This window comes from Debaryomyces fabryi (assembly GCF_001447935.2).
Source record: "Debaryomyces fabryi strain CBS 789 chromosome Unknown contig00011, whole genome shotgun sequence".
Classification (NCBI taxonomy): Eukaryota; Fungi; Ascomycota; class Pichiomycetes; order Serinales; family Debaryomycetaceae; genus Debaryomyces; species Debaryomyces fabryi.
Window position 1 is genome coordinate 92,674 of NW_015385437.1, and position 26,749 is coordinate 119,422.

Genomic DNA, 26,749 nt, shown 5'->3' on the forward strand with positions numbered 1-26,749 from the left:
TAGACTGAGGTTCTATTATTCCATAGAATGAATACAAGAGTATAAGTATAAATCCATCAAGAAAATCGATGAAAAGATGGTGAATCGTAACCGTTCATTAAGTATGAATTTCAATGGACATAAGTCTGAACAAGAACAACGAAAAATGAAAGAGTCCATATTTGAATTGAAAGAAGTACAGACTACTCTTAGATACGAATGGCCTCAGTGTTTACAAGAAAACGCTAATCCTATTGAAATGGCAGTATCCCTTCTTGATGATACATCTGTGGGGATGGCATATAAGTTACCGGAGTTCCAGGACTTATCGAAACAGACAAAAACTGCCTTACGACATGTTGTGAACGAGCACCATGATATTTTCAATAATAGTATTGGTTCATACCATGTGTTACTTTCGACCCTTCAGGAATCACAGCATGATTCTATACAGATAAAAGAAATGCTTGAATCTGCAACTACAGAAATCCATAATCGTTCAGACGTGTTGACAGAGTTGAACCAAACATCCGCAAGGTATTCTGAAATGATTGAAATTTTGGATGCAATGGACGAATTGGTTTCCATACCTGATAAGATAGACCAGCTTATTATTGATAAAAAGATCCATCAGGTGTATGATGTGATATCGCATGGTTATAAGGTTGCAGAACAATATAATTTATGGTCATTATCTGCAATGAGTACTACCAAAAGTTATTTGGAACTGCAGTCCAATAATTTGTTTGATATGATTGTCGATGAATTACAGAACGAAATATACTTGAAGAGCTCTACGTTACTGAATGATGGATCTTCCGGAAGCAGTGTCCTATCGTGGCTGGCATTGGGTACTTCCGGGAAGCCTCAGTTGTCCTCTATCAAGGCTTTAGTTACAGAACTGAATAATCTAGAGCAATATATTTATAATTCAGCGAATTTGGATATATCAGAAATTGCTGATTGCTTTTCTGAACCGGTTGAGGAATTTATTGTCAACCAATTGCCCAAACTTCACACACATTATTCTAATAGTGACTCCGAGATAGATTATTCAATAATGATTGATGCAGCTCTGAATGATAATTCAAAGTCTTATCATTATATATACAAGTTACTAAATACTGCATCGAAGTTAAACCGTTTACCTCAAGTATTGGAAATACTTACCAATTCAAACCAGCAAGAATTACATGGATTAATAAATAGAACAACAGAAGAAGCTAAGCTGAGAAATATGCAGCATTTGAATAAGCTAGCAAAATTGAAAAACTTAGATCATTCCTATGCTACAGATATGATCAGCGGAAGTACATTTAATGACTACTCAGTCGTTATTCTACAAGATTTATTCGGATCTATATTCATAAAGGCTTTAGCTGTTTTACAAAAACATAAAGTAGTAACAGAGATTGTCGAGATGATCAAAGTAAGGGATTCTTACAATATAACACATAACTTTGATAATATTTGGGGTTCCATTAGAAAGGAATTGCGAGCTTTAATGATCAACTATACATATGATGTTCCAGTATTTGGATTAAATCCAATCAATGGAGGTAATGAAATAAACAAGCAAAGTGGTTTACATGAAGTTTTGCAGAGAAATGATTTATTCAAATTTGAGGATGTTTCCTACGACAAATCGGCGAAAACTACGGAAGATATGAAAACCATATTGCAAGACATGTTTCCTGGATTTGTTTTATCTGATTCCGAGTCAAAGTTTGGGAGTACTATCAAGTCGAACTCGTTCGAGATCGAATCTCCATATATCAAAAATGAAACGTTCAATGCGTTGGTGGAAGTTCTTGTCCCTAAAAATATATTCAACATGAGAATAATTCTAGAATTTTTATTAGTCTTTATTGCTGGATCTCAAAGATTATTTGCTAACTTTTCTAAAGAAGAGAATCTTTCAAACGTACAAAATAATACGGCGCTCAAATTCTTTAATGAATATATGAAAGGTTCTTTCCTTCCAAGGTTAAGGGAAAATCTCGATAATGCATTCAAAGAGTACGTTAGCGGCAGATCTAATTTTGAACAAAATTCTATTGCCGAGCATGAAAACCCAGATATTAATAACTCAGTGTTATCGGGATTTAAAGCAGAAGTTACGCCATTGGATCAGATTGAAAATGATTCGAGTTCGCTCGTAATTAACACTACAAGTAATTCTTCTGCCATGATATTTCAAAATGCATTAGATTTTAGACGTTTATTCACCAATGCTTGTTCAGTTTTAAACACATCTTTGACATACCGTAAAGACTTTAGTGATTTATGTTTGCATTTTTTGAGAAAATTTTCAAATACTTATGCACAGTTTTATAACGAATTATTACTTCCAAGTGGAGCACAAAACAATGGTGAAATTTCAATGAACGGGAGTAATACTTCTAAACCTAGCCTGCAGCTCAATTCATGGATGCGTATACCAGCTTTGATTGAGATATCGAACATTATATTACAACAAGATTCAACTCCGAAGGATTTTGATGCACTCCTTGATAAGGAGATCGAAATTATGACGTATAATAATGACAAGTCTAAACACATTTTTGATATTACAAAAGACGACTTTCTAGATAATGACTTCATTAACCAAGTATGTTATCTTTTGTTAACAACATCTTGGATTTTGACATGGTTGCCATTAATGAAAAAAGAATCAAACTATACAGTTTATAATGACGATGTTGATACTGTAAAATTATCTACAGTGGATAAGTTGAAACATGATTGGTGCTTCCTCGAGAATGGTCTCACTAGTCCTACAAACTTGGATAATAAGCAAAGGAACGTATATTTGGCGTTGAATTCTGATAAGGTTCACCAATTTAATGAAATAATTAAGACATTCGAGGTAATAAGAGACGGTACCTTAGTTGCACTTAGATATGATTTGAGGTGTAAGGCTATTTATTATATCGGAAGGTCTTTCAAAGAAGGTGAATGGCTTCCAAGTTCTGAGCCAGGTGATGCTGATCAATACATTGGATTGTATAATAAAGAAGCGTTTGCGGTAGAGAATAAATTGAATAATATCTTAAATGATAATGATAAAAATGGAGTTTTTGTTGGTTTACCAAAATTTTTGAGCGAATTAATGATAAAAGGGTCCTATATCATTCCAAAGATTAACACTAATGGCATTAAGAAAATATTATTGAACATTTTCACACTACAACAAATGTTGCGAAATGTAATGAATGATGCCGAAAGTGTTGATTTTACTAAACCATCACTGTACTATGAGTTGTTTACGAGACACGAACAAGAATTTTTAGAAATTGTTAAAAGAAATCATTTGAATTTTACTTCGAAAGAAATACAAAATCTAGTCAGATTGCTCTATAGTGAGAAACTAGCTGATGGACGTGGAAGTTCATTCCATAAGTCGAAGTTTACCGAGCTTGAGAGAAAGATTACTGAAATTTTAAATTAAAAGTAATGTATTAAAATTTATTTGTACAAGTATGTATTTATTAAACTTATAATTGTATAATTCATCGTAGCGTCGTAAAACTATCTTCTAACCTAGCAGTGTAAACCGATAGCTGTATTCGGTCTTATATGCATGCGGTCAGACAATCTATCAAAGATAAATCTACCAATACCCAAACCCAAGACGACTGCAAAAAAGTATAACAATGAGAAGGTCATTGCGGCCAACATCAAAGCGAAACCAAAGAGCTCGGGAAGTATACATAATGCGAGTCTAATTATATTTCTGAACAACATCGAAGCCATTGGTAAGCTAGATGACTGGGATGTCAGATAAGGTACTTCGCGTTCCTGTTGCCCTACAGCCAGGGATGAAGAGTTGGTTTTTCTGATAGAATCGACTGTCGTATCATTTCTAGTGTTATCCCCACAACAATTTCCTCCAGTAGCAGCTGGAGCACTCACAGGTGAAGGTGTATGACAAGCATCGACATAATTTGGATTTTGCCAGACGACCTGTTCCAAATATTTGTTTGCAAAATCAAGCCCTCTAACAAATATACCCACGACTAATAAAAGAAGAAATATTCCGAATGCTTGACCCCCATTTGAAGCTTTAAGGTTCTTGAACAAGACTGGATAATTCAAATAGTCTCCTACAAAGTACATGTGCATACTTTCCATGTGATCCATACCGCTCATATCCATTCCCGATGAAGACATTGATCCCATATCCATACTACTGGTAGCTGATGCCATTGACATTGACCCCATACTGCTAGTTGCTGATGCCATTGACATGGACCCCATGTCCATTCCTGCCATTCCGTGACGTTTAATAAAACTCATTTTCAGTTATCTATTGTATAAAATAAATGAAAAGACAATTCAATACCGTTAGCATACATAATTCTACAATTTAAGACACGATATAAGCCGTTTTATTTATACACAAATGCTTTTCCGAACAATATTTTAATGAGCAATTTTCTTGTTCGTATAGGTTTTTTAATTTTCATGCGCAAATTATATTTCTACAATAGAATTCGCTTACCACTCAAACCATGATTAGTTGCAAAATATTAGATTAAGAATCGTCTAATTGTAGATACATACAAGAAATGAGTCAATTAGTTTCGTATCTAAGGTACAGACACTTTTGGTTCTTGTTATTCGTTAAAATGTGAGAATCGAGCCAATCATTTGCCGAAAACCTGGCACCACATGCTTGACAAGATCCCATTAAGGGCAATTTATCGGTTAATGTATGAGCTGTTTTACCTTTTGGATCATCAAACTTGAAATGCATATGTAGCAAATGCTTTTTGTAGTCGTATGGACGGTTGAAATAGCCTGTTTTATGGTTGCACATCGATTTCGGATAAACACATTGGAAGCGGCCAACATCATCATGAATCCTCATATGTCTTGTGAGGTCACGACTGATGTACTTGTCGCATATTGAACATACAGCGCCCTTTGGTATCCTCTTTTTCTTGGTTGCGGAGCCAATGGAGCCCACACTATTGAGACTTTGATTTGAATCTGCTCGTTCAAATCTAGGTCTTTGAACATCAAGATGCGAGAAGTTTTGCTGTGTTTTCAATAGTAAATTTTTTGTATTCAAAGGAGCTGGTTCGTCGTGGTTTGCTTCTATAGGTTCACCACTCGTGCTGCGGTACGCATCAGGTATGTTTTTCGTTATGCTAGTATCGAAATTGAATCCATTCAACGCCGGCGTCATATTGGGCTTCGAATCAAGTGCACTATTGAAACTTTGGGTATAATTTAAATGTGGACGTATTAAACCACTCCGGCCGTTAAAACTTGCGCTTTGATTAGCCAATTTATGTGTATCGGCTTGAGATGTATCGGTGTTGCTGCCACTATTAATACCAGAATAATCATTCTCAATCTTAATGTTTTTATAATTATCCTCACCACCAGTGTCGCTTAGGCTATAAGCCTCAAAGTATTCTTGGGTATTTGTTCCTGGTGGTTTCATTGAAGGAGTTATATTATCTTGAAAATTATTTCTTAAATCATGCTCGTAGCCAAGACCTAAATCCGGCTCCATGATCCTTAGATGATCATATTTATCCACACTTGAGTCAGACGGAGATGATGCAATTAAATCCGTTAGTTTCAGAAACATGACATTCCGATTATTTAAATTGTCTAAAGGAAGGTGAAATTCAGGCTTTTTGTTTTTCTTTTGTAATTTGATGGTGCTATTACCTGTAGTGTTGTCGTTTGTTGGTAACGGCACCAGATTGTATGCTATTGGGTTTTCGGCACCCGATATGTTATCATTGTTATCGCTTATATTAGCGAAGTCGTTATTGAAGTCACCCGTGGAGAAATCACGAACATTAAATTCACTTGCAAAGTCATTAGTAGAAAGATCATTATTTGAAAAGTCATTGTTTGAAAAATTGAAGAAACTATTCATATCTGTTGCCATATCGTTATAAGCCAAAGCATGTGATGAATCGTTGGAAGCTTTGTTTAGATGAGAAAACTCTTGTCGTATCGGAATCCTATTATATTTTGTAGATTTGGTTTTGTCAGATGCCTGAACACTAGGTTTCCGCTTGGGCAAGTTTATGCTCGAAGGAGGTAAGCTTTGAATTTCTGCCTTTAATGTCGGAGGTGATTCTTTGAATGTAGAATAAAGTTCCTGATTGCCGGTACTTTGTTTTTTGACATAATTCACCTGATTATCTGACGAGTAATACTGTTTGTTACCATTATCAATTGATCCGCCACCGATTGTCGCATTCACCGAATCGCTGCCTGACATGCTATTGACGTACATCGGATAGTTAACAGATGGGTTCGACCAACGGTGATCAAACAAACTCTGCACTGGTACATTCATATTACTGTGATTATTATTATTAGAACTCGAGGTATCTGTCGAACCCGACGACGATGCTGTCAAGCTCCCATAATTAAGCTTCATATCGGCATTTCTGGTATCTGCCGAATTCCTGCTTGGGTCCATTTGATTACAGTAGCACTTACTATTAGTTTTTCCGCAATAATTACAACTAGTACTTATATTAGTTAGATTCTGTTGTTGTGTATAATGGTTTGGATGTATATTGGCCATAATCCGTAAGTTCACTGGCTCCACTGTCGAAGTGCTCCAAATGTAAATTTTTAACTTTCTTCAATCGAAACTTAGAATATACCGTATTTTCTATGATATTTAAATCCGTATTGTCGATGTAACCTCTTTTATATTTGCCTTCTATATGCTCCAACCCTGTATTGATTGGAATGTACTTCTTTATGTGAAGCAACTGAATTCATCTTAGTTCGTGAATATTAATGCTTGGTTAGAATTTAGATGACACAAAACCATCAAAACCAGCTTAGCCTAGTTTGCTAGTAATTGCTACGACACTGATTCATTTATTAAAGCTGTAAATTTTAGGTATTCTCTATATAAGTATCCCAATAGGCCTCTTGATTAATTCTATTCCTTCTACCCTGGGATCTTTCTACACCAGGGACTTTTCTGGCTGCAAGGACACCTCGATTACTGCGAATTATTAGTGAGCAACATATCTGTTTATACAACAGCACTCGAGGGCTCTACAGAGTCCTAGGAAATCCAGGAACTTCCAAACTGGACCTAATGGAAATACGCTTCTTCCTTGATCACTTCCAACGATTACCGAAGGAAACAGAATAATCCGATATCCTGCATATAGTACATAGGGTTAATAATTGGCTGACTATGACTTGGAGATAAGATATATATGGGAAGAATAAGACAATTTGTATAGTAACTGTGGTACAAATCTAAAGTATACCGACATGAGCGCTTTTATTATTGGATCTACTGGATTGGTTGGAGCGCAATTATTGAAGGTTGCAGCTAATTCGAACAATTTCGAAACAGTTTACACTGTCAGTCGCCGTTCAGCTGGAGGTGGAGATAAGGTCAAAGGTATTGTTGAAACAGACTCAGATAAATGGCCCGATATTATCAGGGAAAACAGCAAAGGTGTGAGGACATTCTTCTCTGCTTTTGGAACCACTAGGGCTGATGCTGGGGGAGTCGAAAACTTCAAGAAGATCGATTATGGTATTAATTATGAATGCGCCAAAGCTGCGAAAGAGGCAGGGGTTGAAACGTTTGTGTTGGTATCATCGGTTGGAGCCAATGAATCTTCGATGCTTTTCTACTTGAAGTCGAAGGGTAAGTTGGAAAATGATATTATAGCCTTGAAATTCCCTAGAACTATAATCATCAGACCTGGTGCTTTATTAGGAAAGCGTGAGAAATCGCAGAGTTTTGCCAACGATTTATTCCAAAAATTCGGAGCTATGGTGAAAGGAACGCCATTGAAGTTTATCGCTTATCCTATCACAGGAGAGGAAGTAGGAAAGGTTGCAGTTCATTTAGCATCTGAACCATTCCCTCAAGATAATGGTGAAGTAGTTAAAATTGTTAGTAAAAATGAGCTTGATGACTTAGTCAAAAGCCTTGAGTAAAGCTCAAGCCTGATAAAAATAATGTTAAATTAAACACTCGAATGTGTATTAATTACAATGAAAATTAACCATCTACTAAGATGTTATATACAAATATTATTACATGACATTATTCTATTCAATAAGGGGACATTTATGGTCTGTGTCCCTAGTTAATATATGCTTCTCTAACCATTCTTTTGCCACATACCGTTGACCACATGGACATTTACCTGAATGTCCTAGTTTATCGTTTAGGTTGTGTAATCTTTTTACCCCTGGAACATCAAATATAAAATGACGATTCAACAAGTGTTTCTTATGATCATAGGGTCTGTTGAATCGTCTGGACTTGTGATTGCATTGATTCTTTGGAAAGTTGCATATGAACCTCGCAACTGTTTGACGAGTTCTCATATGACGTAACATATCACGGCTTATCTTCTTTCCACAAACACTGCATGTTTTATGATCGACGAACGCACTTTCGACTAAGGGCACTTTGATGCTAGCGTTTGAGTTGATTAATGTTGTCATGTCTGGATATCTTTGGTGGTCTGCTGTTGAAGGTTCTGTGATTATTTTTTGGGCTTCCTCTTGAGGATACAGGGGAATCGTATCTGAAAATGGGTAGTCCCGTTGTGGAGGTAATTGATTTTGCTCATTTGCTGTAGAATTGGGTCGAATTATCGTCATATAGTTCAACATTGGGGACTGCAGCCTAATATCGTTGGGGGTTTGCGAAGATAAGTATGCTTCTTGTTGGATATAATTGCTTGGTGGTACCTGAGACATATTTGGAAGTGGATGTGTAGGAAAAAAATTACCCACAGGAGCACCGGCGAAGTTATAATTCGTAATGAAATTATCACTATCGTCCATCTTCAACTCACTCCCTGGATTCGGCTCATTAGGGGCTTGTTGGAACTTATAATCGCCAATATTCCTCTTCATATCCTCTCTAATATACCAATGGAAGCTTTGAGACTTGTTTCTACCGATGAAAAAATCCATGAATATAAATAATTACTCCAGGCGAATTGTTATTGCTGTTGCCTATGACTCCGGTGTAAAATAATAACCCCTAATGCTTATATCTGCTGATGATGGCAAATCACTGTATATCTATTCAATTACTCAATATTAACTACTTTGCCTCAGTTATAACTATTAGAATGTATGAACTTTAGTCCTTCAAAAATTTGCATGCCACTTAACAACCTTATATATATATATGTATATATATATTTATTCCGTAATCAAATCTACCTCGTCACCTGTGGTGCGCTATCACACTATACTATGATCATATGATTTTATATAGCCAATAAATTCTGCACTATAGGATATTTTTTTTGCCTTCTGTAGATTTAAGAGATAGCCTGGTGAAATAAATAGGCTCCTTTCGGTAATTTGCTCTCGTGTAGGTATATGCATAGAATGCGCATCAATCATTACGTGGGAAAGAGGAATTCCGGTCTCGCTTAGTTTCACGTGACCGAGAAATTCTTCTCTAGCAGTTTCGGTTGCAACAAGATGGTGGAAAAAAGGCTACTTCTTAGGTAATAAGAGGTGATGAATATGTTGAAATTGGTGAAATCGATAACTATAGGGAAGAATACGAATAAGATAATAGGATCGGATGTGATTACAGTGTTAGAATTAACTGAAACGAATGATAACACGAATTAGAAACGAAGTATTCCTGCAGCTATTTCAAATTATTATGATGTAGAATAAGAATTCTTCCTCAAATTCTAGGGTTAGTAAAGTCGAACTGGACACAATTGAATGACAGAGAACTGTAGTATGAGCTTAATAGCACCGAGAATGGTAATATCATCGGAAATTACTTCCTTTTGGGTTCATGAATTTGGAAAGCTTCGTTCTGCCAAGTTCGGCGAGAAGGCTTTTCGCAGTCATTTGACCGACTACTGGCATTATTCACCACAATATTAATTGACATTGCGTTCCTTGATTCTTATTCTGAGGCTCCCATGCACATATTCGCCCGTGTGTATTGTACGACCTAAATACAGGGATAGTTTCAGAGAAAAATCGCACCATAATTTGGAAAACTTCCCCTATGTTCTTTGTGTTGAATATAATATTTTCTTATTACATTCTTTATTCTAATTTAAACATATAATTGATTGGTTAGATTAGTCTAGATTAGCCTCATTGAAGTGATACATTTAGTTCATATCCAATATAGTAACTAGATTATCATTAATCGAATATCTTTAAGTCTATGTAAATTACAGTTAACAATAGGGTATCATATTGCTAACTTCAATATCCAATAAGAAATTGTGTGGCAAATGATTCATTCCTCCTTGTTACATCTGTAGAGTTCTTATGGATCAGTAAAATAAGAGACAAGCTGACATGCATTATTGCATATCTTGCAGCAAAGGTAGATAGTAGTTTCTTACTCTCAAACAGACTCAACTACTTCAACAAAGTATTTCAATACTTCATACCTTCACGAATATCAGCCCAAAACTTTGCTTTGGGTTATTTTGGCTGTACTTTAAACACATGGAACCATAAAAGTCTGTCAAGAAATATGATATCTCCGATTAAAAACATTTAGATTTCTCATATAACATTTCAAGTCATATGAATTGACAATTATTTAACATAAGCCGAATTATATGTCGAATTTATCAGTGTATGGAATTTGGCGCTATTATACCACAACGAGATACCTATTTTACGCTATTAATTTGCTCGTATCATTTTGATTCCAGCCACCCACTTCGTTTTTACCAGAAACAGCAAACTTAACCGCAATTAGATATGACGCCATCTCTCGGATATATAAAACACTGAAGCAGGTTTTGGAAGTCACAACCGATGTGGTGTCTGTTGATATTTTCATTTTTTGCTGCTGTGTCAGTGTCTGGTCGTAATTGCCCATTTAGCCGCATGTACCAATTGAGTAAGACCCCACCTTTACTATCCTATACGGAACAACTTCGAGGGTCGGATTAAATGAGCATGTATCATGCGTATATATGGACACGATGCGTACATTATGGACCGAAATTTCAAACATATTCGAACCAAATTTTCTGAAGGTTACCCGCATTAGGTCTCAATCCTGGAAAATTTTCACTCTCACCATCAACAGTCCAGTGAAAAAAAAAATTTCAATATATTTTTCATTTTAGAATATAACTCTTTACCAAGGAATAATAAATTAAAATGGGTGCCTACAAGTATTTAGAAGAATTGCAAAGAAAGAAGCAATCTGATGTCATGAGATTCTTACATCGTGTCAGATGTTGGGAATACAGACAAAAGACTGTTATCCACAGAGCTTCTAGACCATCTAGACCAGACAAGGCTAGAAGATTAGGATACAAGGCCAAGCAAGGTTTCGTTATCTACCGTGTTAGAGTTAGAAGAGGTGGTAGAAAGAGACCTGTTCCAAAGGGTGCTACTTACGGTAAGCCAACCAACCACGGTGTCAACCACTTGAAGTACCAAAGAGCTTTAAGAGCCACTGCCGAAGAACGTGTCGGTCGTCGTGCTTCTAACTTGAGAGTCTTAAACTCTTACTGGGTTAACCAAGATTCTACCTACAAGTACTTCGAAGTTATCTTACTTGACCCATCCCACAAGGCTATCAGAAGAGATGCTAGATACAACTGGATCGCTAACCCAGTTCACAAGCACAGAGAAGCCAGAGGTCTTACTTCCACCGGTAAGAAGTCCAGAGGTATCAACAAGGGTCACTTGTTCAACAACACCAAGGCTGGTCGTCGTCACACTTGGAAGAGAAACAACACCTTATCCTTATGGAGATACAGATCTTAAGTGTGATTACCCTTCGATATGTGCTCGGCTTTTGGCCTATGCTACGTTCAATTGGATATTTCATATTTAACATGCAAGATTTGGTTAATCATTATATGCATATTGTATAGTTTTTAATGTATTTTTTGCCTGTATTAATTATCATGTAGCAATACTTTGTAATGTTCTAACTTTTAGCATCATTTCTTGACATATACTACAGATGTTACATCATCTTTAACCTCGCGTTTGACCATTGTTCCGCTCATCCATTTGTTAGGTGTCTGTAACTTTGGCTCATTCATTGTGATCTCGGAGTCAACAGTATAAATTTTTTTTGAACACAAAAATTAATTGACGAGATTGACTCTTGCCCTAATCTCATTTTTCATAAATCAATTAATTACTCCCATCACAATTTAAATTTCTTAACAAATATTTGAAGGTCAATTCAAACAATTCAATAAAGAAACCCTTAATTCGAATAAATAATTGTTCAAATTTAACTAGTTTTGAGTTCTGCTGATTATTTTAATTCAATTATTTGATTATTTAGGAGAAAATGCCAAACCATACTAAAACTGCCATTTTATCGGTATACGATAAAACCGGATTATTAGACTTAGCCAAGGGATTAGTTGCCCAAGATGTTCGTATTTTAGCATCTGGAGGTACTGCTAAGTTGATTCGTGAAGCTGGTTTCCCAGTTGAGGACGTTTCTTCGATCACCCATGCCCCGGAAATGTTAGGCGGTAGAGTTAAGACCTTACACCCAGCTGTTCACGGTGGTATTTTAGCCAGAGACTTGAAGAGTGATGAAGCTGACTTAGAAGCTCAAGGTATTGAAAAGGTTGACATTGTTGTCTGTAACTTGTACCCATTCAAGGAAACTGTTTCCAAGGCTGCTGTTACCATTGAAGAAGCTGTTGAAGAAGTTGATATTGGTGGTGTTACTTTATTAAGAGCTGCTGCTAAGAACCATTCAAGAGTCACCATTTTGTCTGATCCAAAGGATTATGCTGGCTTTTTGGAACAATTAAAGACCGGTGAAATTTCGACTGATGCTAGAAACAGATACGCATTGAAGGCTTTCGAACATACTGCCGACTACGATGTTGCTATTTCCGATTTCTTCAGAAAGGAATACGCTGAAAACGTGTCTCAATTGCCTTTAAGATATGGTGCCAACCCTCACCAAAAGCCTGCTCAAGCTTTCGTTACCCAAGGTGAACTTCCATTCAAGGTCTTGTCTGGTTCCCCAGGTTACATCAATTTATTAGATGCTTTAAATTCATGGCCATTAGTTAAGGAGTTATCAGCCTCTTTAAATTTACCTGCTGCTGCTTCTTTCAAACACGTTTCCCCAGCTGGTTGTGCTGTTGGTTTACCATTATCGGACGTTGAAAAGAAAATTTACTTTGTTGAAGACATTGAAAACTTGTCTCCATTAGCTAATGCTTATGCTAGAGCTAGAGGTGCTGATAGAATGTCCTCTTTCGGTGACTGGATCGCTTTATCCAACATTGTTGATTTACCAACCGCCCAAATTATTTCTAAGGAAGTTTCAGATGGTGTTATTGCGCCAGGTTATTCTGACGAAGCTTTGGAAATCTTGAAGAAAAAGAAGGGTGGTAAGTACTGTATTTTACAAATTGATCCTAACTACAACCCAGAAAACTTAGAATCTAGACAAGTTTACGGTATTACTTTACAACAAAAGAGAAACGACGCCATCATTAAGGGTAACTCCTTCAAAGAAATTGTTTCTAAGAACAAGGAATTAACTGAACAAGGTACCATTGATTTAACCGTGGCAACCATTGTCTTGAAGTACACTCAATCTAATTCGGTTTGTTATGCCAAGAATGGTATGGTTATTGGTTTAGGTGCTGGTCAACAATCTCGTATCCACTGTACCAGATTAGCTGGTGACAAGGCAGACAACTGGTGGTTCAGACAACATCCAAAGGTTTTAGGTATGAAATGGGCTAAGGGTGTTAAGAGACCTGAAAAGTCCAACGCCATCGACTTATTCGTCACTGGTCAAATCCCAACCTCCGAACCAGAAAAGACTGAATACGAAAGCAAGTTTGCTGAATTACCTGAACCTTTGACTGAAAAGGAAAGAGAAGAATGGTTAGGCAAGTTAACCGATGTTGCTTTGTCTTCTGATGCTTTCTTCCCATTCCCTGATAATGTTTACAGAGCCGTCAGATCTGGTGTTAAGTTTATCGCTGCTCCATCTGGTTCCGTTATGGATAAGGCAGTCTTTGCTGCTGCTGATTCTTTCGACGTTGTCTATGTCGAAAATCCAATTCGTTTATTCCACCATTAAGTAAGTAGCTCGTATAATTATTTTTTACTTTTTTGTAGTTTAATTCATTCCATATTACTTAGATTATATAGCAATATCATATCACATTATTAACTGTCTTTTAAGTTCTTATTGTACTTGGATTGATTGTAACAGTTCATTCATAGCAGTAAGGTCGTGCGAAATACTTTTCAATTGGCAGTTGGAAATTTCAAATAAACACGTAAACTCCAAACTCAAGTTGTCTACTTTCTAGAAAATCAATCGTTGTATCTGTAATTGACCTAACTATCTATCAGATTAAGGTATAAAAGTCAAAGATGGCATCAGAATATACTTATGATGAAGAAGGAGAGACATGGCCATTCTTTGTAATCGCCATTCTCACATTCATCTTGGTACCACTCACGATTAAGTGGGTGTATAGAATCTTGAATGCTGATGATCCTATAACTTATAACTCTAAGATTAAGGGTTCTATACTTGAAGACTCCAGTACAGTGTCTGTGGAGAATTTGAGAAAGATCAAAGAGTACAAACTCAAACAAAAGTCGTCCAGATTCATTAACAGAACATTACTCGTATTAATTTTAGGATGGGCAACTGTGATATATATTGCATTATATTATACCAAGGAAGCTGATTTAACTGGGGCATTTGACCCATATACTATCTTGGACATTTCGTCGTCCGCTTCCGAAAGAGAGATTAAGAGTCGCTATAGAAAATTATCGTTGAAGTTCCATCCAGATAAATTACCTAAGGATATAACAGAAGCCGTGAAGGAAGAGATGGAAACTGCATTCATTAGAATTAATTTGGCTTATAAGGCATTAACTGATGAGGTCACCAGAAATAACTTTTTGAAATACGGTCACCCAGATGGTCCTCAAGATGTTTCACATGGTATTGCGCTTCCAAAGTTTTTGGTTGAAGGAAAATATTCGCCATTTATGGTCGTTATATATTTTGTATTGGTCGGAGTTTTATTACCTTTTATTGTGGGTAGCTGGTGGAATAATGTGAAGACACACACCAAGAAAGGTTTACATGTAGACACGGCTGCGTTATTCACGAGAAAATTAACCGACAGAAATCCAGCGAAGATCGTTACACCATATGACATTTTAGACTGGTTATGTTTATCCCATGAGATCAGAACTAGTTTCGAACATTTACACATTAATCAAGTTAGAGATCTAATTGCATGGCATTTATTCCGCAATTTTGAATTTACATCAAAGAATCCAAGTTTGGAAATGGATAAATTGAAGATTGTTGCAATTTTGCCTACTTTAATCAATGGCTTAATTGATATTGCAACTGTATTCAGACAAGTAGATATTTTAACAACTGCCTGTGATTTGCGTAAATCTGTTATTCAAGCAGTTAAACCTGTCGGTAAATACCAGGAATTATTGCAATTACCATATGTTGATGATGAGGTGGTTGAAAAGCAACCAGTCAAGAAGTTAGGAAAATTATTTACATTGTCAAAAGAAGAATTATCAAAAACTTTAGGTATTGAAGATGATGCAAAATTAAAGACTGCTATGAATGTTGCTGCACATATTCCATTCATTCGAGTAATTGATGCAGGGTTTAAAGTGCCTGGTGAAGATGTTGTACCACCTATGTCAAATGCCCATTTATATGTGAAATTTTTAGTGAAATCACCTAGACTTAAATCATGTCCTGAAATTTCCGAAGAAAGATTGAAAGATGAGGAGACCTTAGAGTATCTTAAGAATCCTTTGAAGTCAAATGAAGAACAACCTTCATTGCCATATTCTTATGCCCCTTATTTCCCAAAGAGTATAGCTAATTCATGGACAGGATTTTTAGTTGCTCAAAAGGACAACAAATTAGTTGAGGGTACAGAAGCTTCAACTTTATCTCATATTGATTTAAGTAATCTTGAACTTACGCAAGAAAAATGGGTTGATGGTAAGGACGATGTGGTGGTTAGTTCGTTTAAGATTCCAATGAATGGCCCTGCACCAGCAGATGAAGGTAAAACACATTACCGATTGATAATGAAGAACAACGCTTACTTCGGATGTGATGTAGATATTCCTGTTGAATGGTAGTCAAGGCTGCTCCTATGGTATTGACCAGAAAAACCAACGAAGATGTTGAATCAGATGATGAAAGTGACATTTCGGACCCAGAAGAAGACACCATTGCTGGAGCATTAGCAGCATTAAGAGGTGGTAATGTCAAGAAATCTGAAGAAAAAGAAGCTGTATCGGGTGATGTATCTGATGAAAGCGATGCTGAAAGTATTTTCACTGATATCGACACTGATACTGAAGATGAAGGTGATAATTAAGCTTGTACTATATTAATATATAAGTTTTTATAAATTTTAAATATATAAATGAAAGTCTAATACTTTTTAAACTTTAATGGACAATATGACCGCATCAGGATTCGATAATCCTTGTTCTTTATAGTAATCCTTTACGTCACCGTTTTTAACAAAACCATGTTTCAAGTACCATTCAATTGCTTGCGAATTCTCGATGTGAACATGCAACATGACTTCGTGCATGAATCTCTTTTTGGTTTCTGCAATCACATATTCTAAGAGTTTGGCACCGATACCCAAGTTCCTGTAGGCCTCTAACACAGCGAAACTTTCTAAATAGACTGCATTAGGTATAGATTCCGAAGGTAATTGCAGTTGTTGGCTCGATTCGTAGCTATCACTCTTGTGCGAGGTAATAATTGCTTTACCTTTTACTGCTCCGACTGGTAATTCCGAATAAAAGGCCAACTTTACGATTTGATCGCTGTTCAACGAATCTTTATACCATTGCTCCGGATAACTCGTTGGCAAACTAACTTCGTTTATCTTTTTGAACACCCCCATATTATTTGACGTCAAGTCGTCCAACGATATGATATCTCTAGGCATTGTAGTATCTTGACTGTGTACGGTGTATTAGTATGTTAACAGTTTCTTCATCATTTCAGTATTTTTCACCATATATAATGGTCACATGACTGTTGATTGCAAATTGTCAATCTATGAATGGCCATATAGCCCTATCAATTGCAACCCATTTTGACAAGTAGAATGCTACACGAGAGACTATTCTGGCATGTTCGATACTACAAAATATTGTCAATTCTTTTACGGATATTACAATGAATGAATATTTGATTTATTTAACCTCACGAAATGACGAATTTCGTAATGAGGGACTATTTGTTTCACTACAAGTGCCACCCATTACAAGTACATGGTTTATATTTCAAGGAACCCAGATGTTCATAACTGTCTGGAATAGTGGTGTTTCTTCATATGTCAATCCAAGCTGGGAGGGGGATCATATTACGGCCCCAAAACACGTGACAAGTATTTGTGGATCTGGTACTAAGTATAGCTAACCAAAAAGTCAACTTAAACGATAAGAAAGGCAGTATATAAATACAGAGGTATTACCAATCAAAAGAACAATGATAACTACCATTATAGTGATCTTATTTGTTGCATATTTGTTGAGAAATGTTTTCTCGGGCATTGAGATTTCTAATCCAGATAAAGGTGAGACAGCAGAAACTATTGTTGAAGGCAAATTTACACCTAAAAGTTTGGCAAAATATAACGGAAGTGACGATGCTAAAATATTCATTGCCGTGAGAAAGAGAGTGTTTAATGTGACGATGGGAGCAGCGTTTTACGGCCCTGGAGGACCATACGAGAACTTTGCAGGAAGGGATGCCTCTCGTGGATTATCCAAAAATTCGTTTGAGTTGGATTGCTTGACACCCGTAGACCAGCCAATTGATCCCTTGGATGACTTGACCCCCGAGGAAATAGAATCCTTGGATAGTTGGGAAGAGCATTTTGAGAATAAATATCCTGTGGTGGGTTCACTCCATGAAAACGACACAGTGTGATTTAATTTTGGAATTCTTTTGGACGCAGTATACACTTTAATGGGTACAGAGATTTGCACTATGAGCTATGTCCCGTACTTTCTAGCAGAATACACACGGTAAGTAGTTTATAGTGAATATATATGTCATAACGTAGGTCGTGTATAAACTCAAATATTTCAATGTGAAAATGTCGATTGATTAAAGAGATGTATTTGAAGTTAAACAACCTCATCTCTCTTATATATCTACAGAATGAGTTACCGGGGAAGAGGTAGAGGTGGCTTCCACAATAATAACAATAACAACAATAATAGCAGAAGTAACTTCAGTCAGCAAAATGTTGATCAATTTGTGTCAGCAAATTCAATCCCAGTTGAAATTTTAGGCTGGAATGGTGCAACTCCAGATGAGTGCATTAAGTTTATTTCCAGGAAGTGCAGAATAGTTGTGAGTAACTCTAGCGTTGATCCAGCTACAGGAATATTGAAGGGTTATGTGAAGAGCCCCAAAGAAGCAGACGAATTGTGTACTTGGTCGGGTGTGAAATTCGCTGGACAGTCATTGAAAATTACAAAAGCTACAGCCGCCAATTCCATGTCGTCACAGATGGGAGGATCAGTAAATGCTAGTGGTGGATCTACTATAGAAACGATTACACAGTTTTTAAAAACCAGGTATCAACCGGAAATTAAAATGTTGAATTTAAGTAGCGTGCAACAAGATGCTAATTTGGTTTCAAGAGGTTTCTTCGCCTCTATATCAACCACATCCAAGTTCTTCCCGGCCTTGATGAAGATTGCAAATGAATTAAAGCTAGACGTAAATAGTGTTGACTTATCTGGCAATAATTTAACTGACATCAGCACCATCTCCACTTTAGCACAAACTTTCCCATTATTACAAAACTTGTCTTTACTGAACAACAACTTCAATCGCTTGAAGCTGTTTGAGACATGGAGGCACAAACTAAATTTTTTAAGAGAATTGATTATTATAGGTAATCCGCTCTTCAACAACCAAGCGAATCCAAATGATATTTTAAATATAAAGATTGAATTGATGAAATCATTCCCAAGGCTTATTGTGTTGAACGGTGAAGTGATCAGGAATGAACAATTGTTACTTAGTAATCTTACATTCCCTTTTGAGACTTCTCAATCCATGTTTTTCCAAGATGAAGAAGTACAAAATATGTCAACAAACTTCATTACGAATTTTTATAAATTATGGGATAGCAACAGGCAAGATTTATTGGTTCTATATCAAGAAAACTCTCAATTTTCAATGCAGGTTGATTCATCCCATCCTTATGTCATGGATACAAATACAACAGGTGGGTACGGTAGTTCTACAGATTTTGGCTACTACTTACCTCAATCTCGTAACTTGACAAGAGTTTCTTCTGTGAAATCAAGGGCTAGTCGCGTTGCTCAAGGCCAGGAGCAAATATTCAAGTTGTTTTCACAATTACCCAAAACCCGCCATGACTTAATTTCTCAACCACAGCTTTTTAGTATGGAAAGTCATAGATTCCCACAATTGAATGGTATAATAATTACTTTACATGGTTCTTTTGAGGAGACAGCAATCCCAGATAATAATGAAGCGGTTCTGGGAAATCAGGGCCAACCAAGAAACCGTTATGGTTCCCAAAAACACAAAAAAATTGCATTAAGTACAAAGAGTTTCGATAGGACATTTGTCGTCATCCCAGGACCTAATGGTAGCTTTATTGTTGCCAGCGATCTTCTCTCGATTAGATCATTCGGTGGATCACAGGCGTGGAATGATATAACAAGATCAGCAGAAGGAACTCCTCAACCACACATCACGCCTTCCCCAGCTAGTATTCCACCAGTAGCTCCTCCAAACCAGGTACCTACCCCAACACCAACAGCAGCAGATTTGCCTGCTGAGGTAAAAGCAAATTTGAACCCAGTACAGCAAGACATCTTGGTAAAGATATTGTTAGAAACCAAATTAAATCTTCAATATGGTATTATGCTTTGTGAGCAAAGCAATTGGGATTACCAACAGTGTACTATAAATTTTAAAAACTCCGTTGCATCTTTGCCACGAGAGGCATACGTAGCTTAAATAGAATGTATATCAATATATTATAGTATACCATTTCACATCTCCTGTTTGTAATACATTTATATCGTTTCAACTCTATGCATGGTTCTATGTCATCATATTAAAATGATTTGGTTACACCTGGCTCTGTAGCCGTTCATCGCGCAGAACCGTTAGAGAAATGAAATGTTTAAAGTAACAGAATTCTTTTTTGAGTTAAGGGTTATCAATGGGACATCAGATAATAGAGAGTACATAATGGGGTATAATATTGCAATGGTGACGGATTTCTTCTATCCTCAGCCTGGTGGGGTGGAGTTTCATGTGTATCATTTGTCACAAAAATTAATAGAAATGGGGCATTCAGTCATAATCATTACTCATGACTATGGGTCAAGAAATGGAATCCGAACTTTAACTAATGGATTAAAAGTATATTATGTTCCTTTTTATGTTGTTTACAGAAGTTCAGCTCTTCCAACAGTATTTCTGGCATTTCCAATAATACGAAATATTTTTATTCGAGAACAGATTGATATTGTTCATGGGCATGGATCATTATCAACCATTTGCGGTGAATCAATTCTACATGCACGTACAATGGGGTTAAGAACCGTGTTTACTGACCATTCGTTGTACGGATTTGCAAATGTTACATCAATTGTGGGGAATAAATTATTGAAATTTTCGTTAAGTGATATAGGCCATGTCATCTGTGTGTCACATACATGTAAAGAAAACACAGTATTACGAGCATCCATAGATCCATTAAATGTTTCAGTAATACCAAATGCTGTCATCGCAAGAGACTTTTCACCCTTAGAGCCAGAAAAGAAAATATCAAGAAAGAACATAACAATTGTTGTAATATCTAGATTATTCCCTAATAAGGGTGCTGATCTCTTAACTGCAATCATTCCAACTATTTGTGCAAAAAAGCCGGATGTAAACTTTTTGATTGCAGGAGACGGTCCAAAATTCCTTGACTTAGAACAAATGCGTGAAAAGTATTACTTACAAGAAAGAGTTACGTTAATTGGAGCCGTAAAGCATGAAGAAGTTAGAGATGTAATGGTGCAGGGAGATATTTATTTACATCCTTCTCTTACAGAAGCGTTTGGTACGGTAATAGTGGAGGCTGCGTCCTGTGGTTTGTTCGTAGTTACTACAAAAGTTGGGGGAATACCTGAAGTTTTGCCCAGTCATATGACAAGTTTTGCTGATCCTGAGGAAAACTCCTTGGTAGCAGCAACATTAAAGGCAGTAAACTTGATAGAATCTGGAGATATTGACACATCGAAGTTTTTTGATGAGGTATCGAGAATGTATAGTTGGAAGAACATTGCATGTCGTACTGAAAATGTTTACAATTCTTTGGATTTAAAAAAATTAAATCAGCCATTGGTGCATAGGTTACAGAAATATCATTGTTGTGGTTTGATTGCTGGTAAGTTATTTGTCTTGTGTGTTGTCTTGGATATTATATTTTATTTAATATTAGAGTACTTGTATCCTGCTGATCATATTGATAAGGCAACTAAGTGGCCTAAAAAAGGCTTGAGGCATTCCTCGCACAATAAAGAACAAACCAATATTACCACCACTGTTGATTCTTGTGAATAATACATATATATATATTAATATAATGATGACGACGATAACAGAGAGAGTGTAAGGTTCCTTTGTTCAAGGTAATTTGTAGCATTTTCTTCTAATATCAAAGCCATATACTTTGGTATGCTAGACTTCGGCCTCCACGTTGCGGATTTATTAGAAATATTTGCAAGCCTTGCATTCTTTGATATGTCTCTTAAATTTGAAGAATTGCGTTCGAATTTTAATGCAATATTCAGTGACCTTTCCATCTTATACTTAGATATTAATGATTTATTTAACCAATCGAGGCCGTGCTCCCTTTGCTTATCATGTTCATTATTGCTATGCTTCAATAATTTTCTTAGTACTACAATTTCATCAAGCAAAGCCATGTTAACATTATGCTGGTTTTCACTTTCTAAACTAGCAAACTTATCGTAATACTTATCACCTTCTATCCGAGAGGATCCTCTTAGGTCCTCTATTTCAGACTCTATTTTTTCATTAGCCTCCAATAATTCCTGGCATTTCTGATTTGATTCTTCATATTTATCCTTTATTTGGTCAAGCTCAGCTTTTATATTCTGGATATAATCTTTATTCCTGTCAGAAGTTTTTTCCATACTGCTTTGTAGAAATTTTATATTTAGCTGTAATTCTTGAATGAATTTCTCCTTTTCAAAGAACTTTGTAGATAGGCCAGCATATTTCTGTTTTAAAGATTTAAGTTCCTCTTCTGCATCATTTGTTGAGTTAGCGTCTAATGCATGGTCATTACCAAGCAAAGAATATACTTTTGGAAGGGTACGATGGTTATTTATGACCTGTAATTTCATAAAGCAATCTCTTTGTTTCAAAATATCTAATACCGAGGAGAATTTCGGGCTAGTACCAGCAACTTTAATATCAAAGATATTTTTCAATACCAGTATATCAATGGAAACAGGGTTTTTATTTAAACGACTTTCTACTTCGACTTCTAGCAAAATTTTCAGTAATAATTCTATAGGAGAATTAAGCTCTCTTAATGAGCTGCCAAAATGCGGCATCGAAGACATTGAAACATTTATACTATTACCATTATTGAAACTATCCTTTAATTTAAGTATGAGGCGGTCGAATTCTATTTCTTGACTCTGACTTTCAGATATAATGTTATCCAACTGGTTTGTTGAAGATATAAATTCTTCCATTTCACGAGAAGTGTCAAGAAACCCTTTGAGTATGTTAACGATTTTAATGCATAGGCTAGCCTCATTTCGATATGATTCTAACAAAAAGTTGGCACAAGAAGTGTTTTGGAAATATACACTCGTCTCGTCACTCTCGATGAATTTCAAATCCATTAGTTCGGTAGCTTCCAATAAAAACTCGTCAATGTAATCAGTATTAATGCTATCATAATTTCCTTCCTTTACATATGTCGTAGAGTTATCTATCCTCAATTGTAAATCAGAGATCATCTTATAAAATTTATCTTCAACAAGTCGGTATGCGTCAAGGTTATAATTATACTCCCATAAAGCAGAAATATTTTGCAAAAAGCTTTTCAAAGAATGAAAACGATTAGTAACACTTAATAATGTACCTTTGCTTGATGATGGTCCTTTTTGAATAGCCATATTAATAATATTATTTATAATAGTTATTGCAGATATATTTAACTTTATTGATAAAAGAATTCTAAGAACTTCCTTATATTTAGCATTTGGAAAATGCATGTTTTCTTGCAATATCTCTAGTTTTGCATTAATCAAATCATGCGTTATTTTATAATATTCATTTGAAGATTGAGTCTTCCTGAACTCAAGCCGTAATGCTTCTAATTGCATCTGTAATTCTTCTAAATTCTCACCATCTTCAACGTTACTATTCGATTTTTTTTTGAATTCGGAAATCTTTGATTCCATATACTTATTTTTTCTATTAAGCTCCTCAATAACTGCTACATTTGCCTTTATTTTAGAGGATAAATCATAGATATCCTTTCGCAATTCTTTCTCAACTAACGCTTGGTTTTCCTCAAGACTCTTGTCCAATTCATGCAATTCAGTCAACTCATCAATGGTTTTGGTGAGACTTGAAACTTTCGAGTGGAGATTATCGTTCTCCAAATTTAAATGCTCAATCATCTTTTCCAGCTGCAACGCTGAATCTAACTGACTCTGTAACGAATCAATTGTCTCTTGGGCAGCTGATAGGTTTCGAAGAAGCTCATCGTGCGATCCAATTCCTTTTTCTTTTTCAATTAGTCTTAGATTTAGATCCTGTATTTCGTTCTTAAGATTTAATTCATTTTCAGCCGATAATTTTTGAAGACTCGTAAGGGCAATCTCCAACAGCCTATTTCGCAGAAGAAGAACTTGAAAGTCTATATCATTGGCATCTGATTCTTTCATCTGAGATATTATTTCCTGTTCTATTTGTTTATTTAGTTCCATTTCTTCCAGCATAATTTGAAAATCTGTTTTCAAGTCCTCATACTTCAGCTGCAACTCTTCCAATGCTTGGTTCACCTTACGATTTGAATCCTCTAGGAACTCTTTGTCAGTTGTTACCATTTCCAACTTGGATTCTAAAGACATAGTAGCACCCCGGTGTCTAGTTACGTCTTCTTTGAGCAGTTCAATTTTCTTCTTGAGCTTTTCGACCTCTCCATTAGCATTTCTAAGCTTATCTTGCAACTTATTGATAATATTTTCAAGATTCAGAGTGTCTATAGATTTGGATTTTTGAATCGAATTCGTACTTATCAATGAATGCCTAACAAAAACCCCGTAGTTTGCATCCTTTTTTTCACATTCGAAATATCGTATATCATTTACAGACCCATTATTCTTCCCATGAGCATTTTGAAGCTCAACTCCAATCCATGTCCCTGAAGCAAATTGAGTCTCTCCAATAAACCTTATAATCCCTGGCTCATCCTTAACAAAGACTCTTTGGTTTATTGACAATTCTTCCATGAGATACAAGAATTATCCAGCACTGTTTATTATACGTACCTAACAAATTATTTGTGGTTTTTCTACGCGATCTACGATCTACGCGAGAATCAAATGATGGATAAACAATAAGTTTATACCTTATACTTATCGTCAAAGTGATACCATATGTCCTTTATTAATAGGAAGTCAGGAAACGATCAATATCCGAACAATTCAGGAATGTCACATCAGAGCAATACATCAATATCAACTCCCGGAAACGCTTCCAACAATCAGAAGCGAGCATTGGGTAATCTTAAACTTGAGTTATTGAATGAACAAAAACAAGAAATAAGGGAAGCCTTTTCTCTCTTTGATATGAACAACGACGGTTGTTTAGATTATCATGAGTTAAAAGTGGCGTTCAGAGCATTAGGCTTTGAATTGTCTAAAAGAGAAGTGTTGGATATAATCCACGAATACGACACCGACGACAGGAATCTAATTACTTACGAAAACTTTTTCCAAGCTGGTACGTATATTTAAGGAAGAAAATCCTGACATTGATAATCAAGAAACCGCTTGATAGGTTTTGGTTTACGTTTGGAACGTTACTAACATAATTCTATAGTTGGCGAAAAAATTGTGAATAGGGACCCATTGGATGAAATACGCAGAGCCTTCAAGTTGTTCGATGATGATAACACAGGGAAAATTAGTCTAAGAAACTTAAGAAGAGTTGCCAAAGAATTGGGAGAAAACTTGACCGACGATGAATTGAGAGCTATGATAGACGAATTTGATCTAGATGAAGATGGAGAGAGTATGTATTATACAATTATTAAAGGACACAAATATGAGGGCATGAGTGAAATACTAACAGATTACTATAGTCAATGAACAGGAATTTATCAATATTTGTACCGAATAGTATAAATAGTATATTAAAAGAGATTTGCGTCAAATCTTAAGGTTCGAATGGAAAAGCCTTCAATTTTGTATATTAATATATTAATTTGTTTACTCATATGCTCTTTAACGTAAGGAGAAACTGTAGATCATAATATAGATACTGGGTTAGTCGTCGTAGGTAGGTATTCATATTCCTGTATATAGTTGCGAACGGAATTTTTCAAAATTTCGTTAAATTTTCACTTTTTCACCGGTGTATTAAGAAAGATCAATAGTTGTTCAACGTTTAATAACGATTAGATATGTCTTGGAATACAGCTAAAAAGAGATTTCAAAGGGACGTCGAAAAGTACCCTAAGGCTCTTCGTGATGTTTATTTAGCGAAGACCAACAAATATACCTTACCAACCTTTGAGACCAAGGAATGGCCTCTTGCGAAGTGGGAAAGGAAAAATAAGATTGAACAAATTGGATTCGCTAATGGTGACCTTGCTTATATCACTGAAGGAGAGAAGAAGGGAACAGTTTCTACTATTTTCCAATATTCTCCAGAAATGAACTCATTCTTATTGGCAGATGTCACTTCCAAAAAGCTTCTTCCAAAACAAAATTGGGTTGAACACCAATCCAGTCATCTTATTGACTACCCAGAATATGTCAAGCGTGAACACATAAAACTTGCTGCCAAAGACAAAGACGAGAATGGAAAAGTGTATTACGTTGTTGCTGATGACGTTGTTTACAAAGAAAAATACTATGACGAAAGATACAAGAAATGGTTACCGAAGAGATTTGTAAAACACCATGAATCTATAGAAATACCATGGCCAAACCCTCCACAAGACCCTAAGGATGATCACTTATCTACGAGCCAACAAACTGCTTTAGAAAGAACTTTTGAGTTACAATCTATTGCCAAACCACCAGTACCAATTGACGCATTATCACAATTAAGAAACCCATACTCCAAACACAAGAAGCGTGTGCTTAGTGAGGCTCAAGCTAGAAAGGTTAATGCCCCAGATATGCCATTATCAGATGAACAAAAGATCTACTTGGCTAAGAAGGCAACTGAACCTAAGAAGGTGTATAAGAAATTATCTGAAGAAATACAAGATTTCATTGGTTCTAGAATGGCTGAACACGTAAACAAGATTGATAACCCTGCCTTGCTTGCTCATTTGGATGCCTTATCTGAATCCAAGATTCCAGACTTTGCCAAAACTATGAAGAATATTGAAGAGGCCGAACTTGAGGAGCAGAAGAAACTTTACAATCAAGCACCTTAAAAGTTTTATCCACTAATTTCCAA

The 26,749-nt window shown here is 36.0% G+C and overlaps 16 protein-coding genes across 16 annotated transcripts; 11 read left to right on the top strand and 5 right to left on the bottom strand.

The window, feature by feature from the left end:
* Positions 1-103: 103 nt before the first annotated feature.
* On the top strand, positions 104-3,430 carry SEC8 (exocyst subunit; the record flags this gene model as incomplete). Its single annotated transcript, XM_015609781.1, has 1 exon — positions 104-3,430. The coding sequence occupies one exon, from the start codon at positions 104-106 to the stop codon at positions 3,428-3,430; it is 3,327 nt and encodes a 1,108-aa protein (XP_015469415.1).
* Positions 3,431-3,522: 92 nt separating this feature from the next.
* On the bottom strand, positions 3,523-4,278 carry CTR1 (high-affinity Cu transporter; the record flags this gene model as incomplete). The annotated part of the gene is made up of 1 exon (XM_015609782.1): positions 3,523-4,278. One exon carries the CDS (start codon positions 4,276-4,278, stop codon positions 3,523-3,525), a length of 756 nt encoding a protein of 251 aa, XP_015469416.1.
* A 277-nt stretch (positions 4,279-4,555) lies between these two features.
* On the bottom strand, positions 4,556-6,436 carry AC631_00953 (uncharacterized protein; the record flags this gene model as incomplete). Its single annotated transcript, XM_015609783.1, has 1 exon — positions 4,556-6,436. The coding sequence occupies one exon, from the start codon at positions 6,434-6,436 to the stop codon at positions 4,556-4,558; it is 1,881 nt and encodes a 626-aa protein (XP_015469417.1).
* Positions 6,437-7,257: 821 nt separating this feature from the next.
* On the top strand, positions 7,258-7,938 carry AC631_00954 (uncharacterized protein; the record flags this gene model as incomplete). The annotated part of the gene is made up of 1 exon (XM_015609784.1): positions 7,258-7,938. One exon carries the CDS (start codon positions 7,258-7,260, stop codon positions 7,936-7,938), a length of 681 nt encoding a protein of 226 aa, XP_015469418.1.
* A 114-nt stretch (positions 7,939-8,052) lies between these two features.
* AC631_00955 (uncharacterized protein) lies at positions 8,053-8,931 on the bottom strand (the record flags this gene model as incomplete). The annotated part of the gene is made up of 1 exon (XM_015609785.1): positions 8,053-8,931. One exon carries the CDS (start codon positions 8,929-8,931, stop codon positions 8,053-8,055), a length of 879 nt encoding a protein of 292 aa, XP_015469419.1.
* A 2,196-nt stretch (positions 8,932-11,127) lies between these two features.
* RPL15A (60S ribosomal protein eL15) lies at positions 11,128-11,742 on the top strand (the record flags this gene model as incomplete). The annotated part of the gene is made up of 1 exon (XM_015609786.1): positions 11,128-11,742. One exon carries the CDS (start codon positions 11,128-11,130, stop codon positions 11,740-11,742), a length of 615 nt encoding a protein of 204 aa, XP_015469420.1.
* Positions 11,743-12,283: 541 nt separating this feature from the next.
* ADE17 (bifunctional phosphoribosylaminoimidazolecarboxamide formyltransferase/IMP cyclohydrolase) lies at positions 12,284-14,056 on the top strand (the record flags this gene model as incomplete). Its single annotated transcript, XM_015609787.1, has 1 exon — positions 12,284-14,056. The coding sequence occupies one exon, from the start codon at positions 12,284-12,286 to the stop codon at positions 14,054-14,056; it is 1,773 nt and encodes a 590-aa protein (XP_015469421.1).
* A 299-nt stretch (positions 14,057-14,355) lies between these two features.
* AC631_00958 (protein-transporting protein) lies at positions 14,356-16,125 on the top strand (the record flags this gene model as incomplete). The annotated part of the gene is made up of 1 exon (XM_015609788.1): positions 14,356-16,125. One exon carries the CDS (start codon positions 14,356-14,358, stop codon positions 16,123-16,125), a length of 1,770 nt encoding a protein of 589 aa, XP_015469422.1.
* Positions 16,126-16,139: 14 nt separating this feature from the next.
* On the top strand, positions 16,140-16,367 carry AC631_00959 (uncharacterized protein; the record flags this gene model as incomplete). Its single annotated transcript, XM_015609789.1, has 1 exon — positions 16,140-16,367. The coding sequence occupies one exon, from the start codon at positions 16,140-16,142 to the stop codon at positions 16,365-16,367; it is 228 nt and encodes a 75-aa protein (XP_015469423.1).
* Positions 16,368-16,433: 66 nt separating this feature from the next.
* NAT5 (peptide alpha-N-acetyltransferase subunit) lies at positions 16,434-16,955 on the bottom strand (the record flags this gene model as incomplete). Its single annotated transcript, XM_015609790.1, has 1 exon — positions 16,434-16,955. The coding sequence occupies one exon, from the start codon at positions 16,953-16,955 to the stop codon at positions 16,434-16,436; it is 522 nt and encodes a 173-aa protein (XP_015469424.1).
* A 545-nt stretch (positions 16,956-17,500) lies between these two features.
* Positions 17,501-17,944, top strand: DAP1 (Dap1p; the record flags this gene model as incomplete). The annotated part of the gene is made up of 1 exon (XM_015609791.1): positions 17,501-17,944. The coding sequence occupies one exon, from the start codon at positions 17,501-17,503 to the stop codon at positions 17,942-17,944; it is 444 nt and encodes a 147-aa protein (XP_015469425.1).
* A 234-nt stretch (positions 17,945-18,178) lies between these two features.
* MEX67 (Mex67p) lies at positions 18,179-20,023 on the top strand (the record flags this gene model as incomplete). Its single annotated transcript, XM_015609792.1, has 1 exon — positions 18,179-20,023. One exon carries the CDS (start codon positions 18,179-18,181, stop codon positions 20,021-20,023), a length of 1,845 nt encoding a protein of 614 aa, XP_015469426.1.
* Positions 20,024-20,602: 579 nt separating this feature from the next.
* On the top strand, positions 20,603-21,625 carry SPT14 (phosphatidylinositol N-acetylglucosaminyltransferase; the record flags this gene model as incomplete). Its single annotated transcript, XM_015609793.1, has 1 exon — positions 20,603-21,625. One exon carries the CDS (start codon positions 20,603-20,605, stop codon positions 21,623-21,625), a length of 1,023 nt encoding a protein of 340 aa, XP_015469427.1.
* Positions 21,626-21,639: 14 nt separating this feature from the next.
* Positions 21,640-24,564, bottom strand: NIP100 (Nip100p; the record flags this gene model as incomplete). The annotated part of the gene is made up of 1 exon (XM_015609794.1): positions 21,640-24,564. The coding sequence occupies one exon, from the start codon at positions 24,562-24,564 to the stop codon at positions 21,640-21,642; it is 2,925 nt and encodes a 974-aa protein (XP_015469428.1).
* Positions 24,565-24,765: 201 nt separating this feature from the next.
* Positions 24,766-25,425, top strand: AC631_00965 (centrin; the record flags this gene model as incomplete). Its single annotated transcript, XM_015609795.1, has 2 exons — positions 24,766-25,057; positions 25,157-25,425. The coding sequence occupies 2 exons, from the start codon at positions 24,766-24,768 to the stop codon at positions 25,423-25,425; spliced, it is 561 nt and encodes a 186-aa protein (XP_015469429.1).
* A 314-nt stretch (positions 25,426-25,739) lies between these two features.
* MRPL40 (mitochondrial 54S ribosomal protein YmL40) lies at positions 25,740-26,726 on the top strand (the record flags this gene model as incomplete). The annotated part of the gene is made up of 1 exon (XM_015609796.1): positions 25,740-26,726. The coding sequence occupies one exon, from the start codon at positions 25,740-25,742 to the stop codon at positions 26,724-26,726; it is 987 nt and encodes a 328-aa protein (XP_015469430.1).
* Between the last annotated feature and the right edge of the window lie 23 nt (positions 26,727-26,749).